This window comes from Triticum aestivum, chromosome 2B (assembly GCF_018294505.1).
Source record: "Triticum aestivum cultivar Chinese Spring chromosome 2B, IWGSC CS RefSeq v2.1, whole genome shotgun sequence".
Lineage (NCBI taxonomy): Eukaryota > Viridiplantae > Streptophyta > Magnoliopsida > Poales > Poaceae > Triticum > Triticum aestivum.
Window position 1 is genome coordinate 494,231,761 of NC_057798.1, and position 22,483 is coordinate 494,254,243.

The 22,483-nt window shown below is 47.9% G+C and overlaps 1 protein-coding gene and 1 non-coding gene across 2 annotated transcripts; one reads left to right on the forward strand and one right to left on the reverse strand.

Annotated features, from left to right (window-relative positions):
• Window positions 1-19,091: 19,091 nt before the first annotated feature.
• Window positions 19,092-19,163, reverse strand: TRNAW-CCA (transfer RNA tryptophan (anticodon CCA)). Its single transcript has one exon. It is a non-coding gene; the product is annotated as a tRNA-Trp (tRNA).
• A 1,126-nt stretch (window positions 19,164-20,289) lies between these two features.
• Window positions 20,290-21,353, forward strand: LOC123041481 (protein EPIDERMAL PATTERNING FACTOR 2). Its single transcript, XM_044464082.1, has 2 exons — window positions 20,290-20,710; window positions 20,832-21,353. Exons 1-2 carry the CDS (start codon window positions 20,599-20,601, stop codon window positions 21,164-21,166), a joined length of 447 nt encoding a protein of 148 aa, XP_044320017.1. The 5' UTR covers window positions 20,290-20,598; the 3' UTR covers window positions 21,167-21,353.
• Window positions 21,354-22,483: the final 1,130 nt, after the last annotated feature.

Here is a 22,483-nt window from a genome sequence, read left to right on the forward strand (position 1 = left end):
TCATGAACCACCAGTAGGATTCGAAAGAGCGAATGGATTAATATGATAATCAAGGAAAAAGAATCTTGAATGAACCACCGTAAGAATTCGAAAATGACTAATGAAAAACAATGAATCACCGGGAAGAATTAGAAGAACAAATATGTTTGAGGGGATTTAGATGCAAAAGAACAAAGAGATCATGAGCTGATTAAAGAACACTAGACACATGCACTGGGATAACTAGAGAACGATAGCTGGAATGATGGCCTCCGGTGAAAAGAAATGGAAAAACAACTTCTGACATACTCCGGATGGTCAAGAAAAGGAATATCTGACAAATGGAATAATTCGAGAGGATGATATGAAGCTAGAACCACGAATCTTCGGGAGAACGGGCAAGATTTAGAGGAAAAACTCTTCTTCGGTCTTCAAATGATGACGAAAAACACCACCAAAATTGTTAAAGCACTCCGGGGGAACAAAAAGCGGAGAGCTTGAGGCAACAATGAAAATGATTCGAAATGGATCTTGGGAAAGATCTGACTGATGAAATTCATACTTACGTCAAACTTCGAAAGGGATTTGAGAATAGCTCCAGGAAATTAGAAGAGTCGGGTAAGATCCTGGGAAAAGACCTGTGGGTTAGGGCCCACTGAAGAGATAACACCGTTGGAAAGGATTGTTGAACAGATAAATGACGCACCGGAACAATTTGAAATATTTGAATGAGGTGACAACCTTGAATTAATTGGAACACAGACGAATCTCCTGAGATATCTTCCGAACTCCGGAATAATTGAATGGCGAGAGGCAAACGAGTAAGGAGAACACTTGACCCAAAGAAAAGAATGTGATCAACCCGAAAAAAACTTGAATTGAAACCACCGGAAAAAGAAAAGGGGTGAAGAATGACGAACGAGACGAGAATTCACCGGCTGAAATAATTGAGGGAAGATTGAAGAGGCTCCACACGAATGGAATGGATGGTCGAAACAGACTCAGGCTCCGGGAAGAAGAGGGTGGGAGGGCGGGAAAACAAAGGCAACTTGGAAGGGTAACTTGATGAATATCTTGAAGAGAAAACACCGGTTGAAATCATTGAGGAGAGAGAGAAAAACTTCGCACGAGTAGGATGGATACTCGATTACGGACTCCGGCTTCGAGAAGAAAAGGGTGGGTGGGTGGGAAAAACAAGGACAACTTCAGACAGGGAAAACAACGTCGTGGAGTGACGAGAGATGCACCGGATAAAAGAGGATGGACAACTCACGAAACTAACCACGTGATCCTAAAGAAAAATTTGAAGGGAAGAGGAGTAGTTCAAAACACCTACGTCAAGATTCCTCGCCAGAGCAACGAAGGGGCTGAGGAGTAAAAAGAATTCCTACTCTCCGATATAACTAGAATCCGAAAACAGTTTTTCTTTTAGACTCGACAACGGCCAAACTAGACGATCAATCAAGGGGGCTCCTAGGGTCGATCGAGGCTCTGATACCAACTTGTCACGCCCAATATGCGATACTATCCTAAAAAGACTCGAAGGTCCCACCAAGGATAGAACCTCATATTGAAACACTTTTGCAAGGTGGGTATCATTACATCAACATTACATAATAGATGGGGATACATACAAGAGGCAAACAATGCCACATGAATACATCATCACAATACATAAGAGCAACATCCGACTACGGATGAACACAAACAGAAAATCAAACGACATCCACCCTGCTAGCCCAGGCTACTGTGACGCCTCGATAATTAGACTATAGTAAAACTCTCCTGATGATGCCATGTCATCTATGTTACTGTTGCTAATTAAGTGGTAGTTCAAAAACATTGCAAATTCAAAAATGAATTAGCGACAAACACCCAAAGTTTTCAAAAGTCAAAACAAAAATGTTCGGGGGGTGCCAAATATTGCCTAGGTAATTATGGTGAAGTGAACACATTTTTAGAAAATGCCTAAATACTTTAAAATGAAATAAAACAGAAAAGAAAAATAAAGAAAAGAAAGAAAGAAAGAAAAGAAAAGACCCCCCCCCCCGGGCCAGCCGACCCAACTGGCCGGCCCATTCGGCCACCGGCCCAACTGGGCAAAGGCCCAGCCGGCCACTCCCTCTCCTTATCCCCTCACCCCGCAAACCCTAACCCACTCCTCGCACCCACACCCCGCTCTTCCCACGACGCCCCCCCTTCTCTCTCCCGATCTGGATCGGGATCCAGAGGAGGCCGACGCCGCCCGACGCCGCCCCGTCCACCCCTCCTCCCCGGCCGGCCTCTGCTTCCTCCCGGCGCCGCCCCACCATCGCCGCCTCGACCCCGACTCCGTCGCCCGAAGCGTCCCGGACGCCGCCGGACTTCCCCTTCTACGCACGTCGTCCCCGTCAACCTCCCCGAACTCCCCCGCGCCCATTGCCACGATCCCTACTTCCCCCGTGAGGTCCCGGCCTCCTCTCTCTCCCTCGCCTCGGCGTACACCCCGCGCCGCGCGCGCTCACCGTGCGCGCCACATCTGCCGCCGCACGCGGGAGGCCTGCGCTGGCTCACCGCGCCCCGGCCCGCGCTCATCGTCACCGCGCCCCGGCCCGCGCTCACCGTGGCCTCGCCCCGCCCGGCGTGCCCCTGTACACGTGCCCGGGCACGCACCGATGCCTCCCCCCCTACGCGCTCGCCCGTGGCCGCGCCCCCTGTTCGCCACCCCCGCGCGCCCCTGGTGGTGCTGCCCGCGGATGCCGCGGCAGCCCGCTCCTCCCTCCGTCCGCCCCTGTCCCGTGCGCCGTCGCCATCCCCGTCCTCCGCCCGATTGGCGCCCGGCGAGCCCCGCCGTGGTCACCAACCCCCTGCTCCGGTGACCTGCCGCTCCGCCCGCCCCTGTGGTGCGCCCGAACGAGCGGGTGCTAGGCACCCGTTGCGCCCGCGCCCATGCGCCCGAAACCCGCAAGGCCCCTTGGGGCCACAGGCATGTGGGGCCCCGCCCCAGAACGTTTACAAAAAAAATAAGAAAAATAATATATAAAATAAAATTAATAATAATTGAATTATTTAATTAATTATTTACTTAATTAATCTTGTTTAGATTAACCTAATCATTTAGTTAGACAAACTAAACTTGATTAGTTAGTCTTAGCCTATGGCATGCAGGACCCACATGTCAGGTTGACCAGTCAACTCTGTTGACTGCTGACGTCAGCATGACCTCATGCTGATGTCATTAATCCATTTTTCGAATTAATTTAAATAATTAATTAAATTCCAGAAATTCATAAAATCTTTAGAAAATCATAACTTTTAATCCGTAACTCGGATTAAATTATTTTCAACATGAAAGTTTCTCAAAACAACAAGACGAATCCGGATACGCGGCCCGTTCGTCCGCCACCCATCCCTAACCTATCAAACTCGCAACTTTCCCCCTCCGGTTCATTTATCCGAAAACGCGAAACACCGGGGATAATTTCCCGGATGTTTCCCCCCTTCACCGGTATCACCTACTACCGTTTTAGGGCACACCGAACACCGCGTATTGTCTTGTTACGCTTTGTGATGCTTTGATTGCTCTGTTATTTATTGTGTTCCCTCTCCGTTACTTCTTTCCGTTAGACCCCGAGACTGCCGGCGACCCCGAGTTCGCCTACAGTGTTGGTGACTCGTCCTTCTTGCCAGAGCAACCAGGCAAGCCGCCCCCCCCCCCTTGATCACCAGATATCGCCTATTCTTCTCTATACTGCTTGCATTAGAGTAGTGTAGCATGTTACTGTTCGGTTACTCCTATTCTGTTGCATAGCCTGTCATTGTTGCTACAGTAATTGATACCTTACCCGCAATCCTAAATGCTTAGTATAGGATGCTAGTTTATCATCATTGGCCCTACATTCTTGTCAGTCTGCCTTGCTATACTATTGGGCCGTGATCACTCGGGAGGTGATCACGGGTATATACTATACATACATATACTATACAGATGGTGACTAAAGTCGGGTCAGCTCGTTGAGTACCCGCAAGTGATTCCGATGTGGGGGCTGGAAGGACAGGTGGCTCCATCCCGGTAGAGGTGGGCCTGGGTTCCCGACGGCCCCCGACTATTACTTTGTGGCGGAGCGACAGGGCAGGTTGCGACTACCTAGGCGAGAGGTGGGCCTGGCCCTGGTCGGCGTTCGCGGTTGCTTCATAATAACACGCTTAACGAGATCTTGGTATTTGATCTGAGTCTGGCCACTGGCCTATACGCACTAACCAACTACGCGGGAAAGATATGGGCACTCGAGGTCGTGGTATCAGCCGAAGCCTTCTAGACGTCAGCGACTGAGCGGCGCGCGCCGGATTGGAACGTAAGCCTGCTCTTGTATTAAGGGGGCTAGTTCTGCTTTCGGCCGCCCATGCAACGTGCAGGTGTGCAATGGGCGATGGGCCCAGACCCCTGCGCCATAGGAGTTAGACCGACGTGCTGACCTCTTTGTTAGGCCTAGGTGGGGCTGCGACGTGTTGATCTTCCGAGGCCGGGCATGACCCAGGAAAGTGTGTCCGGCCAAATGGGATCGAGCGTGTTGGGTTATGTGGTGCATCCCTGCAGGGAAGTTAATCTATTCGAATAGTCGTGATCTTCGGTAACAGGACGACTTGGAGTTGTACCTTGACCTTATGACAACTAGAACCGGATACTTAATAAAACACACCCTTCCAAGTGCCAGATACAACCCGGTGATCGCTTATCCATAGGGCGACGAGGGGAGGATCGCCGGGTAGGATTATGCTATGCGATGCTACTTGGAGGACTTCAGTCTACTCTCTTCTACATGCTGCAAGACGGAGGCTGCCAGAAGCGTAGTCTTCGACAGGATTAGCTCTTATTCTGGCATTCTGCAGTTCAGTCCACCGATATGGCTCTTTACACATATACCCATGCATATGTAGTGTAGCTCCTTGCTTGCGAGTACTTTGGATGAGTACTCACGGTTGCTTTTCTCCCTCTTTTCCCCCTTCCCCTTCTACCTGGTTGTCGCAACCAGATGTCGGAGCCCAGGAGCCAGACGCCACCTCGACGACGATTCCTACTACACTGGAGGTGCCTTCTTCTACGTGCAGGCTGCTGTCGATGACCAGGAGTAGTTAGGAGGATCCCAGGCAGGAGGCCTGCGCCTCTTTCGATTTGTATCCCAGTTGTGCTAGCCTTATTAAGGCAAACTTGTTTAACTTATATCTGTACTCAGATATTGTTGCTTCAACTGACTTGTCTATGATCGAGCACTTGTATTCGAGCCCTCGAGGCCCCTGGCTTGTAATATGATGCTTGTATGACTTATTTTATTTTTAGAGTTGTGTTGTGATATCTTCCCGTGAGTCCCTGATCTTGATCGTACACATTTGCGTGCATGATTAGTGTACGATCAAATTGGGCGTTACAAGTTGGTATCAGAGCCGACTGCCTGTAGGAATCCCCCTTCCAACTCCTTGGCCGAAGTCGAGTCTAGACTTGACAAAACTTTTACTAACATGGCTGTGCGGCCCATGGGCCCACGTCGCCATTGGGTGGTATTAGGATCGTTTACTCCTCGTCTATACTCCGGGACTCTGATCTCTCTTCTATTCGGGTTTACTGAATTTACTAAAATCCAACTTTAGGATCTCGTTACTACTTCCTCCCGGAGAACCCCTCACTCCAGATGATTACTCCGTGAAATAGAAGAATTCGAAGATACTCTCCGATATTCTCTCGATACCTTGTGCCTGTCGCTTTTTGCAATTCCCTACCACTGAAACATCCCTATGGATAAATACTTACACCTGTCGTTCTTACTTTTATCCCCAGTTGATCTTGTTATTACAAGATACCTCGAAATTCTCTCTATTGTTCCGAGAATCCTTTTGTGCCTACTGCCTTGCAGTTCCTTGTCCCCTGAATACCCCTACGGATAATTTCTCGCACTTACCGAGTATCCACTCATCCCCAGTTGATGCATGTATGTCACGAATCCTCGAAATATCATTCAATCTTCCGATAATCTTGAGCATCCTATTGCTCTTGAAATTCTTGATTGCTTGCATTATGGTTAATCCCATAAGTCTAGTAATCTTGTTGACATCCATTGCCATTGACATTTTGAGTCCGTTGATTCGATTTGTTGCGAATGCTCGCAATCCTCAAACAGATCCTAGAATTCATCCTTCCGGCTCAAACGTCGTTTTAATCATGAGCTGGTTCTCGCCAATTAAATTGTCATCGATTGTGCCCCTAAGTATTGAACTTATCCATCCTTGATCAGAGCGTCTGCTTCTGATCCTTCGCATTGTAAATCATAATTCCTTAGCAAGTGCACTCTAAGTTATTCAGTTGTTTCTATAATCCAATGTCTTTGCCTTGCTTCTTCCTCTGGTTATGTGCCGATACAAACCCCAGATCCTTGTTGGATTTTATCCGACAATGTCCTTCATATTCAATAACCTTGAGCCTTTCGTAGGATATATACCGCCTTTGGTAAATTGTATCCTCTACTTTGTCAACCATACTCTACTATCGAGCTTGTGTTATTTACTCCTGAAGTTTGTGGTATATGTTCCTAAGAGGCCCCAATGGGTCGGACATATGCCTTCTCTAAACTGTGTGACCCCGAAAACTACTACGGGTCATACTCCACTAGTGTTATGTCAGATCAAATTTCAACACACAAATTCGTTGAAGGCGAGAAGTGAATGAAAGGTTATGCATTAAAGAAGTGGGAGTCGACCTTGAACTTTGTGTTCATGCCCATGGACACGATGTAGATCCTATTATAGAAGCTTCTTGTAATAATAATTGTTTCCTTGATATGAATCAGCTGGTATCTATGTATTGATCATTTGCAGTCGTGGTCCCGACCACATTTTCTCTTTGATTCCATTTATCGGACAAGTTAAAGTACTTGCCTTTTGCAGATCAATACGCTTGCCCAACCTCTATTTTGATCTTCCTCGAGTATTAACCTCTGGTATCTCGAGGACTATGTTGCTTCCTGCGAGTCTTCATCTAGTATTGCTTCTCACCGATCTCGGATTCCCCCAGGTTCTGAGTTATTAGTCACTCGAGAACACCGATAAGTGAATTGGTTCCGCACTCCGATTCAATAACTCTAAGTAATTCTTGTTGCTTACGAGTTTAATAATCCTTCAAGTCATTCCTAGCCTTATCGGCTATATCATTATCGTGCAAACTTCTAACTGTGCTACCTGGTCCTTCTTCCCGGAGCACAAAATTTTAAACGATGAGCTAAGCTTACGTCGATCTTCCTCGTCCTATCAGTTCGTCTTGAACAACAATCTTGATTTCAAGTTTGTGTCCTACCCATGGTTCCAATAACCTTCCGCTACCTCATTCCTTTGACTTGATGTCGTCGCTGATTGATTACATCTTATTGAAATCTCTCGACAAATTTATCGTGCTCATCATCAACATTTTGACTCCTTCCAGGATACCAATCGAATTCATGATGATGAGTACCAACCTCCTCCCTTGGTAATTTGAGTTACCATCGACAACATCCTTGCCTTCCTTCCATTACAAACTTATTCCTGTTATGGATGCAACTTGCAATCCAGCTTGTCTTATGTTCAACCTTGAAGTATTACTGTCTCTAATGTCGAGGATGTTGTGAGAATTTCACCACCTCTTAAGAAATTCTTGTTGCAGCGATGCTTCTCGCCATCACCATTCTTTCTTGGTCCCCGTGCTGGTTCTAACCATGATACCAACAGATGAACGGTGCTATTTGGATTCTGCCCTTCTAGCAACCCTATTGCTTTGAAGTTAATGGTCGGCCATTCATTCTTAGACATTTGATTATTGAATCACCATTCCGACGTTGGTTGTGCAACCCAGCCCATATTTCGGGTGCACCTTTCAACCAATGTTTAATTGTGTATGTTTTCCTCGAGCATACATCATTATACCATTTGATCTGACAAATGTTATCTCCTTGTTCACATAATTGTGGAAATCCGTCTTTTTGGAAATCTCAATGAATTGTCTCTGAGACAATCGGCCACCTCCTCATCCTCTTCTTGATTTAATGATGAACTCTTGTTTTGGAACTCGCTTCCATAGTTCATTTCCTGAGAATCTTCGACGTCATCTCGTCAATTTGTGTTACACCTTTTCTCCTTAAGCATCGTGAGTTTGAGGTATCCTCGCACCAATCAGATCTGAATCTTGGTCAGATATGATGGTTGGAACATTTTTCCAAGAGTTATAACACTGGTCTTTTATGACCCGGTAAGGTGATGGCATGTCCAGCACACCTTGCCGGATGACCTGCTGTTATAGTTTCCTTATTAGCAAGGTTATCCATTCCTTCATGAGGAAATTGTCAGGCTTATTCTACAAGTTGTTCCTGATGGATCCTTCGTGTATCCAGAGTCTGACCTTTGCTTGAAGACCTTGTCAATGCTATCTCGAAGCATGTCTGTGGTACTCCGAATTTCAATAAAAACATTTGAAGCATAATGCTAAATTTTCTTTATCGATTATCCAACACCGTTGTATGGGTAATGGTATAAAATTTCTCTCCCCATTCCTAAAGGGTTTTCTATGTTATATCCTGTCATGGATATCATGCTCTGCTTGTCCTTGGGAAGGATATACCCCTGAAAAATGTGTCTAAATACATTTTTTTCTTTCCATTGTTCTGATTAATTCTGATAGACATTTTCCCCTTTCCATTGGTTTGTTTAAACATTTCTATGATCTATATGATATAAGCAGAAATAATTACCTGCTTGTGCAAACATATCGATGTACAACTCTGTCAGTAAGAGCCTATTACTATTGTTGATGACATTATGGTAACCACCGATGGACGAGAACTTTGCCTATTGGTCCGCCTCGTTCAATGAGCAGGAAAATGGTTCTCTTCGTCCCTCGCCCTTGGCATCGACGTTGTTGCTGACATAATCGATAGGCTACCCTCTGACATGCCTTGCTTGCATGATCACGCAAGACGTCTCCGCCCTTCCTACTTTTAACCCACATGGTGGGCCCATAACCCACAGTTCCACAGGGTCGAAACCTGACTCTCATGTACAACCCTGTTTCTAATGGATATTCCCCACGCTTGGCTTTGTATTTAATTCATGGGCCACCTTCCTAGTGCTCTATTCTGGTATCCGACGCAATACTTACTCTCGCTACTCTGAACCCCTTTCTCACTCTGGTTCAGACTTTGAGTAGCTATCTATCCGCTTGGAACCTCTTATTGTACCTTCGTACCTTACTCTCGATGTATTTTATATGTTCAACTCGAGAGATAATCTTATACTCATTCATGGGTTAACCCAGATTGTTTCCCTCAAAAGCATTATGCCGTAGCTGTGCTGCCCCTTATACTTTTGTAAGTACAATGGAGTTCCCAAAGAAAGGACGACAACTTTATCATGATGCATTGGAATAAAGAATTGAAGACATCAACGAAAGGGATTAACTCCTTCGAGAAGATCCGTTAGAATACCATAACCAGAACTTCCCCCTTACTCCCCTCTTAAATCTCGGGACGAGATTTCTTGTAGTGGAGGAGAATTGTGACGCCTCGATAATTAGACTATAGTAAAACTCTCCTGATGATGCCATGTCATCTATGTTACTATTGCTAATTAAGTGGTAGTTCAAAAACATTGCAAATTCAAAAATGAATTAGCGACAAACACCCAAAGTTTTCAAAAGTCAAAACAAAAATGTTCGGGGGGTGCCAAATATTGCGTAGGTAATTATGGTGAAATGAACACATTTTTAGAAAATGCCTAAATACTTTAAAATGGAATAAAACAGAAAAGAAAAATAAAGAAAAGAAAGAAAGAAAGAAAGGAAAAGAACCCCCCCCCGGGCCAGCCGACCCAACTGGCCGGCCCATTCGGCCACCGGCCCAACTGGGCAAAGGCCCAGCCGGCCACTCCCTCTCCTTATCCCCTCACCCCGCAAACCCTAACCCACTCCCCGCACCCACACCCCACTCTCCCCACGACGCCCCCCTCCTCTCTCCCGATCTGGATCGGGATCCAGAGGAGGCCGACGCCGCCCGACGCCGCCTCGTCCACCCCTCCTCCCTGGCCGGCCTCTGCTTCCTCCCAGCGCCGCCCCGCCATCGCCGCCTCGACCCCGACTCCGTCGCCTGAAGCGTCCCGGACGCCGTCGGACTTCCCCTTCTACGCACGTCGTCCCCGTCAACCTCCCTGAACTCCCCCGCACCCATTGCCACGATCCCTTCTTCCCCCGATGAGGTCCCGGCCTCCTCTCTCTCCCTCGCCTCGGCGTACACCCCGCGCCGCGCGCGCTCACCGTGCGCGCCACATCTGCCGCCGCACGCGGGAGGCCCGCGCTGGCTCACCGCGCCTCGGCCCGCGCTCACCGTCACCGCGCCCCGGCCCGTGCTCACCGTGGCCTCGCCCCACCCGGCGTGCCCCTGTACACGCGCCCGGGTGCGCATCGATGCCTCCCCCCCCCCCCTACGCGCTCGCCCGTGGCCGCGCCCCCTGTTCGCCACCCTCGCGCGCCCCTGGTGGTGCTGCTCGCGGATGCCGCGGCAGCCCGCTCTTCCCTCCGTCCGCCCCTGTCCCGTGCGCCGTCGCCATCCCCGTCCTCCGCCCGGTTGGCACCCGGCGAGCCCCGCCGTGGTCACCAACCCCCCCTGCTCCGGTGACCTGCAGGCTCCGCCCGCCCCTGTGGTGCGCCCGAACAAGCGGGTGCTGGGCACCCGTTGCGCCCGTGCCCGTTCGGGCGACAACCGCGCGCCCATGCGCCCGAAACCCGCAAGGCCCCTTGGGGCCACAGGCATGTGGGGCCCCGCCCCAGAACATTTACAAAAAAAATAAGAAAAATAATATATAAAATAAAATTAATAATAATTGAATTATTTAATTAATTATTTACTTAATTAATTAACTTAATTAATCTTGTTTAGATTAACCTAATCATTTAGTTAGACTAACTAAACTTGATTAGTTAGTCTTAGCCTATGGCATGCAGGACCCACATGTCAGGTTGACCAGTCAACTCTGTTGACTGCTGACGTCAGCATGACCTCATGCTGATGTCATTAATCCATTTTTCGAATTAATTTAAATAATTAATTAAATTCCAGAAATTCATAAAATCTTTAGAAAATCATAACTTTTAATCCGTAACTCGGATTAAATTATTTTCAACATGAAAGTTGCTCAAAACAACGAGACGAATCCGGATACGCAGCTCGTTCGTCCGCCACCCATCCCTAACCTATTGAACTCGCAACTTTCCCCCTCCGGTTCATTTGTCCGAAAACGCGAAACACCCGGGATACTTTCCTGGATGTTTCCCCCCTTCACCGGTATCACCTACTACCGCGTTAGGGCACACCGAACACCGCGTATTGTCTTGTTACGCTTTGTGATGCTTTGATTGCTCTGTTATTTATTGTGTTCCCTCTCCGTTACTTCTTTCCGTTAGACCTCGAGACTGCCGGCGACCCCTAGTTCGCCTACGGTGTTGGTGACTCGTCCTTCTTGCCAGAGCAACCAGGCAAGCCCCCCCTCCCCCTTGATCACCAGATATCGCCTATTCTTCTCTATACTGCTTGCATTAGAGTAGTGTAGCATGTTACTGTTCGGTTACTCCTATTCTGTTGCATAGCCTGTCATTGTTGCTACAGTCATTGATACCTTACCCGCAATCCTAAATGCTTAGTATAGGATGCTAGTTTATCATCATTGGCCCTACATTCTTGTCAGTCTGCCTTGCTATACTATTGGGCCGTGATCACTCGGGAGGTGATCACGGGTATATACTATACATACATATACTATACAGATGGTGACTAAAGTCGGGTCAGCTCGTTGAGTACCCGCAAGTGATTCCGATGTGGGGGCTGGAAGGACAGGTGGCTCCATCCCGGTAGAGGTGGGCCTGGGTTCCCGACGGCCCCCGACTGTTACTTTGTGGCGGAGCGACTGGGCAGGTTGCGACCACCTAGGCGAGAGGTGAGCCTGGCCCTGGTCGGCGTTCGCGGTTGCTTCATAATAACACGCTTAACGAGATCTTGGTATTTGATCTGAGTCTGGCCACTGGCCTATACGCACTAACCAACTATGATGGAAAGATATGGGCACTCGACGTCGTGGTATCAGCCGAAGCCTTCTAGACGTCAGCGACTGAGCGGCGCGCGCCGGATTGGAACGTAAGCCTGCTCTTGTATTAAGGGGGCTAGTTCTACTTTCGGCCGCCCACGCAACATGCAGGTGTGCAATGGGCGATGGGCCCAGACCCCTGCGCCATAGGAGTTAGACCGGCGTGCTGACCTCTCTGTTAGGCCTAGGTGGGGTTGCGACGTGTTGATCTTCCGAGGCCGGGCATGACCCAGGAAAGTGTGTCCGGTCAAATGGGATCGAGCGTGTTGGATTATGTGGTGCACCCCTGCAGGGAAGTTAATCTATTCGAATAGTCGTGATCTTCGGTAACAGGACGACTTGGAGTTGTACCTTGACCTTATGACAACTAGAACCGGATACTTAATAAAACACACCCTTCCAAGTGTCAGATACAACCCGGTGATCGCTTTTCCACAGGGCGACGAGGGGAGGATCGCCGGGTAGGATTATGCTATGCGATGCTACTTGGAGGACTTCAGTCTACTCTCTTCTACATGCTGCAAGACGGAGGCTGCCAGAAGCGTAGTCTTCGACAGGATTAGCTCTTATTCTGGCATTCTGCAGTTCAGTCCACCGATATGGCTCTTTACACATATACCCATGCATATGTAGTGTAGCTCCTTGCTTGCGAGTACTTTGGATGAGTACTCACGGTTGCTTTTCTCCCCTCTTTTCCCCCTTCCCTTCTACCTGGTTGTCGCAACCAGATGTCGGAGCCCAGGAGCCAGACGCCACCATCGATGATGATTCCTACTACACTGGAGGTGCCTTCTTCTACGTGCAGGCTGCTGTCGACGATCAGGAGTAGTTAGGAGGATACCAGGCAGGAGGCTTGCGCCTCTTTCGATTTGTATCCCAGTTGTGCTAGCCTTCTTAAGGCAAACTTGTTTAACTTATGTCTGTACTCAGATATTGTTGCTTCCGCTGACTTGTCTATGATCGAGCACTTCTATTCGAGCCCTCGAGGCCCCTGGCTTGTAATATGATGCTTGTATGACTTATTTTACTTTTAGAGTTGTCTTGTGATATCTTCCCGTGAGTCCCTGATCTTGATCGTACACTTTTGCGTGCATGATTAGTGCACCATCAAATTGGGGGCGTTACAGCTGCCGACCTGGAACCTATCCCCTGATCGAAGAAGAAACAGAAGAAGAACTCCAAGACAAGCAAACATCGCTCTCGCGTCATGATCATCGCAGAACCTATACCTGCAACTGTTGTTGTAGTAATCTGTGAGCCACGAGGACTCAGCAATCCCATTACAATGGGTATCAAGACTAGCAAAGCTTAATGGTAAAGGAAGGGGTAAAGTGGTGAGGTTGCAGTAGCGACTAAGTATATATGGTGGCTAACATACGCAAATAAGAGCGAGAAGAGAAGCAAAGGAACAGTCGTGAAGCTAGCAATGATCAAGAGGTGATCCTGAACTCCTACTTACGTCAAGCATAACCCACAAACCGTGTTCACTTCCCGGACTCCACCGAGAAGAGACCATCACGGCTACACACGCGGTTGATGCATTTTAATTTGGATCTGGTGTCAAGTTATCTACAACCGGACATTAACAAATTCCCATCTGCCCATAACCGCGGGCACGGCTTTCCAAAGTTTATACCCTGCGGGGGTGTCCCAACTTAGCCCATGATAAGCTCTCGCGATCAACGAAGGATATACCTTCTCCCAGGAAGACCCGATCAGACTCGGAATCCCGGTTTACAAGACATTTCGACAATGGTAAAACAAGACTAGCAAAGCCGCCCGTATGTGCCGACAAATCCCGATAGGAGCTGCACATATCTCATTCTCAGGGCACACTGGATGAGCAAGACGACGAGTTGGCATAGACCCTGGTTGCCCAGGGGGCGCCGGACATCGCTCGGTTTGGACCTACACTTAGACAAGCATTGGCCCGGGGGGCTAAAATAAAGATGACCCTCGGGCTCTGGAAACCCAAGGGAAAAAGGGCTAGGTGAGGCAAATGGTAAAACCAAGGTTGGGCCTTGTTAGAGGAATTTTATTCAAAGCGAACTGTCAAGGGGGTCCCATAAATCACCCAACCGCGTAAGGAACGCAAAATCCAGGAACATAACACCGGTATGACGAAAACTAGGGCGGCAAGAGTGGAACAAAACACCAGGCATAAGGCCGAGTCTTCCACCCTTTACCAAGTATATAGATGCATTAATTAAATAAGAGATATTGTGATATCCCAACATAAACATGTTCATCATGGGGCAATCTTCAACTTCACCTGCAACTAGCAACGTTATAAGAGGGGCTGAGCAAAGCGGTAACATAGCCAAGCAATGGTTTGCTAGGAAGGGTGAAAAGGTTAGAGGCTGACATGGCAATTTGGGAGGCTTGATCAACAAAAGATAGGTAGCGCGGCAAAGCGATAGAACGAAGCAACTAGCATAGCAATGATAGTAATGAGATCCAAGGTGACGGTCATCTTGCCTGAAATCCCGCTAGGAAGAAGAACGAGTCGATGAAGAAGATGAAGCCACGAAGACGAACCAAGCGAAGACGAACGAATCCTCACGATCGCAACGAAACGGGAACTATCGAGAAGAAGCACACAACATGGTAAACACACCACACATATACATGACATGATGCACAACCAAGCATGATGCATGACAAGGCTACATGAAGCTACTCATGGCAAGAGATGAAGCAAACAAGAGCAACACATCAAAGCAAGTTTAAATGAGCCGGGAACAACATATAACAATTCCGGTAAGTCCTCATATGCAAATTTCGAAATTGGTCTAGATCTGAATAAACCTTATGTTCAAGTTGTTAAAAAGCATGTTAAGATGCACCAAGATGATCTACACGAGATTCTAGTCAAGTTACATATAAAGTTCATTTAATTCGGAGCTACAGCCTAGAAGATATGAGCAAAACAAGTTAACATGGCATTGATGCAAAATGCATTCAACCATCAAGCAAACACACCAAAACATGGATGCAACATCATAATATGAAACTACATGCAAAATCAAGCAAGTTTCATATAGAGCACACTCAAAACGGAGCAACAATTCAACACATACACTCCATACAAGTTTAAAGGAGAAGCTATCCAAAACAGCAACTAGGCATATTGCAAGCATCAAAACAATATGCTACAGTACCTTAACATGAAAACAAAAGGCATGGGCATGATGTACAGGTAAAGTATAACAAAACATGAACACTGAGCTATCTCCAGAAAGCACTAGAACATGCTCAAAAAGACATGACAAGATTGCAAATAATAATAGTTTACAGACTTAGCAGAAACAACATCAGGTTGCAATGTTTAGAGCTATCAAACAACATGTTACAGGAACTTATCATAGAAACTTAAGAAATGGCAGGAATATACTAAATGCATATAACAAAAGTTATTTACTGACCATGAGTCAAAAAGGATCAGAAGATATGATGGCACCCATGTAAACATGGCAAAAGATATGACAGATTCAAACATGGCAGGAACAACAATAAGTAGGCATGTTGGTGACCTTCTACCACTCACCACAGAGCAATACATGGCATTATAAGGCAACCAACAGCAAGATGATATGTTTATGAAGCTAAGTATGGCAAGAGCAAGTTCATAGGGTGCATGGATCACTAGCAAAACACATGGCAAAACTGAACTTAATGTTAACAGGCTGACAGCAACATTATTTATCAATTTGAGAGCAAGATTACAACAAGCTACAACAGGCTATAAATGCAACCAGGGGCATGAATTGATATATCATAACATGTGTAACAAAAAATCCTTTGTGAATATCTCCAGATTATGCATAGAATGACTAGTAGAAGCAGTTTTACATAGCATCACGAAATAACAGATTCAGCCTAGCAAAACAGCAACAGCAAGTACCCTACTTAATAAGCTTGATGCACTCACTACACAACTCAAAAAAAATACATAGATGGCACACCTGTAAATATGGCATGATGTAGTTCAAAACACATGTAGATCTCATGCTCATAAGATGCACACACAAAATGCAACGAAAATGATAAATCACCAAGTTATAACAGTTTCAGCAGATTAACATCATTTAGCACTCTTGCAACGATGATTTCGGGTACCAAGACGACCTCAAACAAACATTACACAATGGAATGAAATGTAGAGCATCTCGTGTCGAACATTTTGACATATTACACGCACAAAACGGAGCAGTATGCATGGAGTTATGATGTGATGAACAGGGCATGAAATGTCTACATTTTCGGGGACTTAGCAGTTTTTGAAAAAAAAAACAGATCAAGCGCGATTTAGCTAAGTTGTGCACGGGGAGAGGGATAGAGGAGGGCTCATGTTGGGCTTGGTCCAGATTGGAGAGGAGGCGGGCCGGCGGGGAGCTGGGCTGGGCCTCGGGGCACGCTGGGCCGAGGAGGGCCCACGCGGGCGTTCATCCCTCCCGATCCGATCTGGATCGGGGAGACCGAGGGCGGCGGGCGCGCTGGCGACGCGAGGGAGCTCCGGCGAGGGAGCTCCGGTGGCAGGGGCGGCGGGTCCGGCCGCTGCCTTGCCGGATCTGGCGACCGGCGGCGGGGCTGGCTTGGTGGTGGAGGGCGCTCGGCGGCGGGGCTGGCTTGGTGGCGGAGGGCGCTCGGCGGCGGGGTCCGCAGGAACCCGGGGAGGCGGCGGCGAGGTGCTCCGGCGAGGAGCCGGCTGGAGACGGAGGAGATCCGGCAGCGGGGTCGGGCGGTGAGGCGACGGCGATCGGCGCCGGCGGGAGGCGCGCGGAGGCGGCGGGAGCCAGGCGCGTGGCGGCGCGGCTCGGGCCTCGGGGGCCTGGCACGGGCCCGAGCGGGCTGGACGGCGGCACGAGCGGTGGGTGCCACGTGGTGTGCCCCGATTGGCGCGGGCGGCGGCGGCGGTTTCGTCCGGCGGGCGCGGACATGTCCGACGGGCGAGAGGGAGGTGGAGACTAGAGTTTCGCCCGAATTTCGGAGAGGGAGTGGTCTTTTATAGGTAGGGGGAGCTAGGAGAGTCCAAATGGAGCACGGTTTTCGCCCACACGATCGTCATCGAACAGCCGAAAGCATGGAGGGGGTTAGGATGGGTTTTGGGCCACTTTGGAGGGGTGTTGGGCTGCAACACAAAGAGGGCTTTTACGGTTACTCGGTTAACCGTAGGAGTATCAAACGACCTCCAAATGGCACGAAACTTGACAGGCGATCTACCGGTGCTATACCAAGGCCGCTTGGCAAACCTCGGGCCATTCCGAGAAAGTTCAACACCCGCTCACAACAGGAGACAAAAGGGGAACGTCGGAGGACATAGGAGTGTCGGATTGCAAAACGGACAACGGGGAAAATGCTCGGATGCATGAGACGAACACGTATGCAATGCAATGCAATGCACATGATGACACAATGCAAATGATGACATGATAAAATGCAACACGCAAATAACTAGCAGACACCTAGCGTATCGAATCCGGGGCGTTACAAGCTCGCTTATGTGAAAGAAGAACCACATTGTCTAGTACGCCATGCATCTTAACCTCATCTAAAACATAAACCAATACTCAATAACAAAATTTGTGAACCAACTTGTGATTGAATGGTTAGAAGGATAGTGATATTCTCATTCCGTCAGAGTTCAATCCTTAGGCTTGACCATAGTGCTCGTATTTTCCTGGACTTATTTCAGACCTTCTGACGATGTGTGTTTAGTGGAAGAAGACGTTCCCGTCGACTACGAAGCCGTGTGTGTTGACTACGTCAATCTCATGATAATATGTCGGCTCGGTCTCTCGAAGATGCTCATAAGGATAGGATGTGCGTGTCTACGTTTATAGGGATGAGTGTATGTGTGTAGTGTATGCATGAGCGTCTCCGTCTGTATTATTTCAAAAAAAAACTGAAACATCAGTCACCATTACTAGTTCATTATATTTTGGGACCAAGGTAGTACCATCCTTAGCTCAATTATGCAAGAAAAAGAACCGCGTTATTAAGTATACACCCTTTATCTTAGCCTCACCTGAAACATAAACCAACACGAACTTAAAAAACATAAATCAACACTAAAAAAACTGAAAAATGAACCACCACTAGCTCAATTATATGTCAAAAAGGAACCTTTGTGTTAAAAAAAAGGTTATTGCATTCAACCAATTAGAGAAAAGGGCCAGATAATTGTTCAGGATATTAAAAAATGAGATCCATGGGCACTGGCACCCAGAAGATAATTTTATAGAAGCCCACCTGGGGTGAGAAACCAAAAATTCGCTCTCGATGAGATTCGAACTCTGGCCGCAGGGTGCACCACCGTGACCCTTTGCCACCAGGCTATAGCCTAGTTCTCATTGTTCAATATATTGAACAAACCAACACAAATTTCAAAATAAATAAATAAACCAACACTTAAAACACTGAAAAATAAACCACCACTAGCTCACTTATATGTCAAAAAAGAATCGTTGTGTTAAAAAACACGTTGTTAGCCTCACCTGAAACATAAACCAACACTAAAATATTGAAAAATGAACCACCACTAGCTCAGTTACATGTCAAAAAAGAACCGTTGTGTTTAAAAAAAGATCACTGCATTCAACCAATTAGAAAAAAAAAAGGACTAGATTATTGTTCGGAATATTACGAAATGAGATGAATGGGCACCGGCATCCAGGACATAATTTTATAGAAGAAGCCCACGTGGGATGAGAAACCAAAAATTCGCTCTTGACAAGATTCAAACTCTGGCCGCAGGGTGCACCACTGTGACCCTTTGCCACTAGGCTACAACCTAGTTCTCATTGTTCAAGATATTGAACCCACCAACACAAATTCAAAATAAATAAATAAACCAACACTTAAAACACTGAAAAATGAACCACCACTAGCTCAGTTATATGTCAAGAAGGAACCGTTATATTAAAAAAAAAGGTTATTGCATTCAACCAACTAGGAAAAAATGACCGGATTATTGTTCGGGATATTGAACCCGACGTGAATCGAACACGCAACCTTCTGATCTGGAGTCAGACGCGCTACCATTGCGCCACGGATCCGGTACGTAAGTGCACGTAAATTGCCTTTGTTATTGAATAATCTGAAGGGTCTCGTCCTCTTTTTTCCATTAACACTCCGCCGCTGGAGTGACCGCCGCGTAATGAAGTTCTATTCCATTCCATGTTCTCACACCACGAGCAACAACCGTCGCTCTTATTGGAGCTTTGAGGTTCCAGAGTAGTGCAGTATATTTTTCATACATGAGCGGCAGATTCGAGGCTTACAATAGTGCAGAGCAACATAAGATTTCAGAGCGAGAGCAAAAGTGTCCAGGCTACAGATGGACGAGGGATGACATTGAAGCCCACCTTGCCTTTCAGTGAGCCCCATTTTACTGAAGAGCAGACAATGACTGCCTCCTCATTCATCTCCACCGTTGTGGTGTTGCTCCAGGAACTAGCTCAAGTTTTCCGCAAAAAAAATTCAAGTAGTGCAGATTTCAATACAGACTGAAGCGGCAACAAGTTTCAGACTTGGCACTCTCCTGCTCAGGTGGTTCCAACCCAGTAAGTCTCAGGCTTTCAGTTCATAGCCCCCTTCCCATCTAATGGATGGATGGAATTAGGTTTCGTTTGATACGAATTGTTGTGGTTATCTGGGAAGAGCCTATTCGCTCATCCAGAAGCTGGTATCCCACGAACTCAATCTAATTCCACCCATCAGACCCACGATGCACATGAAACAAGTGTCACCACCGTGTCAGACGCACACCACAAAGAACTTGGCAGCGTCAGACACGTCGGCGTGGTAGCAGCCGGTCCATGCACAGCTTAAATGCGCGCCATTAAACTGCGCAACAGAGCAGCTCGCAGCTGCATTGATGCCGGGCCCAGCTTGACCAGAGTTGTTGTACCAGTACATTAACCGAACCAAAGAGGCGCGGCAGAGCAGAGCAGAGCAGAATATACACGGATATATTCGGTCGCGCTCAGGATTTCAGAAGAGTTTCAGCGGAGCAGTGTTACAGTATATATAAACATAAAGTATGTCCACGGGAAGCGACGTCGTCCTCCTTCGGCCGGCCTCTACCCCGGCTGCTCTTCTGCGGCGGCGCAATAACTGCATTGCTGCGACGCCCAGCGGCGCGGCGATGAGGGGCATAAATACGTGCCAGGTGGGAATCGATCGATCGATCGATCACACACTGTCTGCTAGTGGGCACATCTACTACGCCTCGTCTTCTTCGTGTTCGCTGGCTGCACGCATGCACGCACAAGGGTTCCATGTGAGCCGACGTATCTCCACTCCACTGTTATTTATGATCGCTTGCCCTTGCACGCGCATCAGTCTCCTCTCTGACTCTGAAGCGTGCATGCGTACGTGTGTGTGTATATAAGCAAGCGCTCGCGAGCATCGCCTAGCTATCTTAGCTTGCTCAGTCTCGCTGTCTGCTCTCTGGCTTCCTCAGTTCCTGCTGTGGTGCTAGCCGGTTTAATGAGGAGGCCTGCTGGCGTGGGAGCTCGGTGGGCGCCGGCGCTGGCCCTTGCGCTGGCCATGGCATTGGCGTCGTGCTCGTGCGTGACCCATGGCGCCAGAACCACACCAAGTAAGCCAGCCAGTCGATCGTTGCGTCGCGTGGACACGCCACTGCGTGCGTAGGACTCTTGCTACTTACCAGCAGCTGACATGGCGCATGTGGCAATTGACACGTTACGTGCACTATGCAGGTTCAGGCGCCGACGGCCTACGACCTGGCCGTGAGGCGACGCCGTCCGGAACCGCAGGCCGGGACGACAACGACGGAGGGCAGGCGGCATCACCGTCCCATCAGGAGAAGCGGGGCCAGGCGACGCGGGAGGGGGAGGAGGAGCAAGGGATGATGACGCTCAAGGAGCGAGCGGTGACGGGGTCGCGGCTGCCGGACTGCGCGCACGCGTGCGGGGCGTGCGCCCCGTGCAAGCGGGTCATGGTCAGCTTCCGGTGCGCCGAGGCCTCCGAGTCGTGCCCCATCGCCTACCGCTGCATGTGCCGCGGCAGGTTCTTCCGCGTCCCCACCCTCTAGCTCGCCGTGCTCTCAACGTACCCCGGTCGCGCCACTACTTTTACCTTGTGATTTTGCTCTTGTTTGGTGTTGGCGTGATGCTTGTGGACCGTTTGTTCCTCGAGTGTTGTAAGTATGTAGTAAAAGTTAATGTGCTGCGACATATCACTCTCTTCTTTTGAAGAAAAAAAGAACAAGTAGACGATGACTGATCACGGGTTAGCGGTCATAAGGATTTGGACGCGGCTAGGGAACGGCCAGGTGCTCCCTAGCATCCCGTGGCGGCCTGTCATAAAAAAAAAATTTGGTCCCCCCTGACAAAAAGGAAAACTAGCCAGTCCACGCCACAACGCGCTCTCCTCACCTGGTCTGCGCCTCCCCTCACGTGCTTCCGCTCCCTCCCAAAATCGCCCCCTTCTCCTGACGATACCTAACCCCTTCCCCCGTGTACCCATCTTCTTCTTCATCAAGTTAGGGTTTTCTCTTCCCAAGATCCAGAAAGCTTCCTTATTCCTGCAATGGCGGCATAAGGGCTAGTCAGCAGATCCAAACTGACGGACAAAACTCACAACAGAAGAAAAAAATCAATCACATGAGGCCAGGTTTGCTCAACTCTTCCATCTAAAAAACTGTAGAAAACTATTCCCTGAATTCTTTTGACTCTTTTCTTCACTTTCTTTCTAGTTTATACACAAAAGCTATGCTGCATCTCCCTTTCTCATGTGGATTACTGAAAAAAGCATCTGATGTGGTTATTTCTTAAGCAAAAAATCCTTCCCAAAATCCTATGGTTTTAAGCAAAAACTGCTACAGTTTTTAACAAATAAAAAAGCATGGTTATTTAGTGTGAAAAAAGTTGTGGTTCATATCAGTAACCATATGATCTGGGCAAGACACCAATGCTAATAGCAGTGTTGTAAGAAAATCGTTTACCAGTTTTACGCAACTATCATGGCTGTGTTAAGCAATTGATGGGTTTTGGGAATCAAAGTAAATCAAGCAGGTTATGACTGCTATGTTGACTTCACACAGCCAATGCAGCTATGACTAAGCAACCTGAGTAACTGCAGGTGCTGGTGAATGAAATAAAAAACCTACTATTATAAACAATTTACATGCTTGTTTTAGGCAAGTAGTGTGTTGGTTTGAAGCAAAAACTGGTAAAATTTGGTGCAACATAAAGAGAAAGCATGGTAGATGTTAAAAAGAACTGATAAAAAACTATGTGCAACTTGTGTCTTCAGAATGAAAAGGAAAAAAATAGATTGCCTTGGGGAATTGACTGAACATTACCTTGGGAGATTGACTGAACATTGTTTCCTATCAATTGTACTTCCC

Excerpts from the sequence above, each read along its gene's own strand:
- LOC123041481 (XM_044464082.1), top strand. The coding sequence starts at position 20,599 with ATGAGGAGGCCTGCTGGCGTGGGAGCTCGGTGGGCGCCGGCGCTGGCC. Across the intron at positions 20,711-20,831 it reads TGGCGCCAGAACCACACCAA|GTTCAGGCGCCGACGGCCTA; the intron begins GTAAGCCAGCCA and ends TGCACTATGCAG.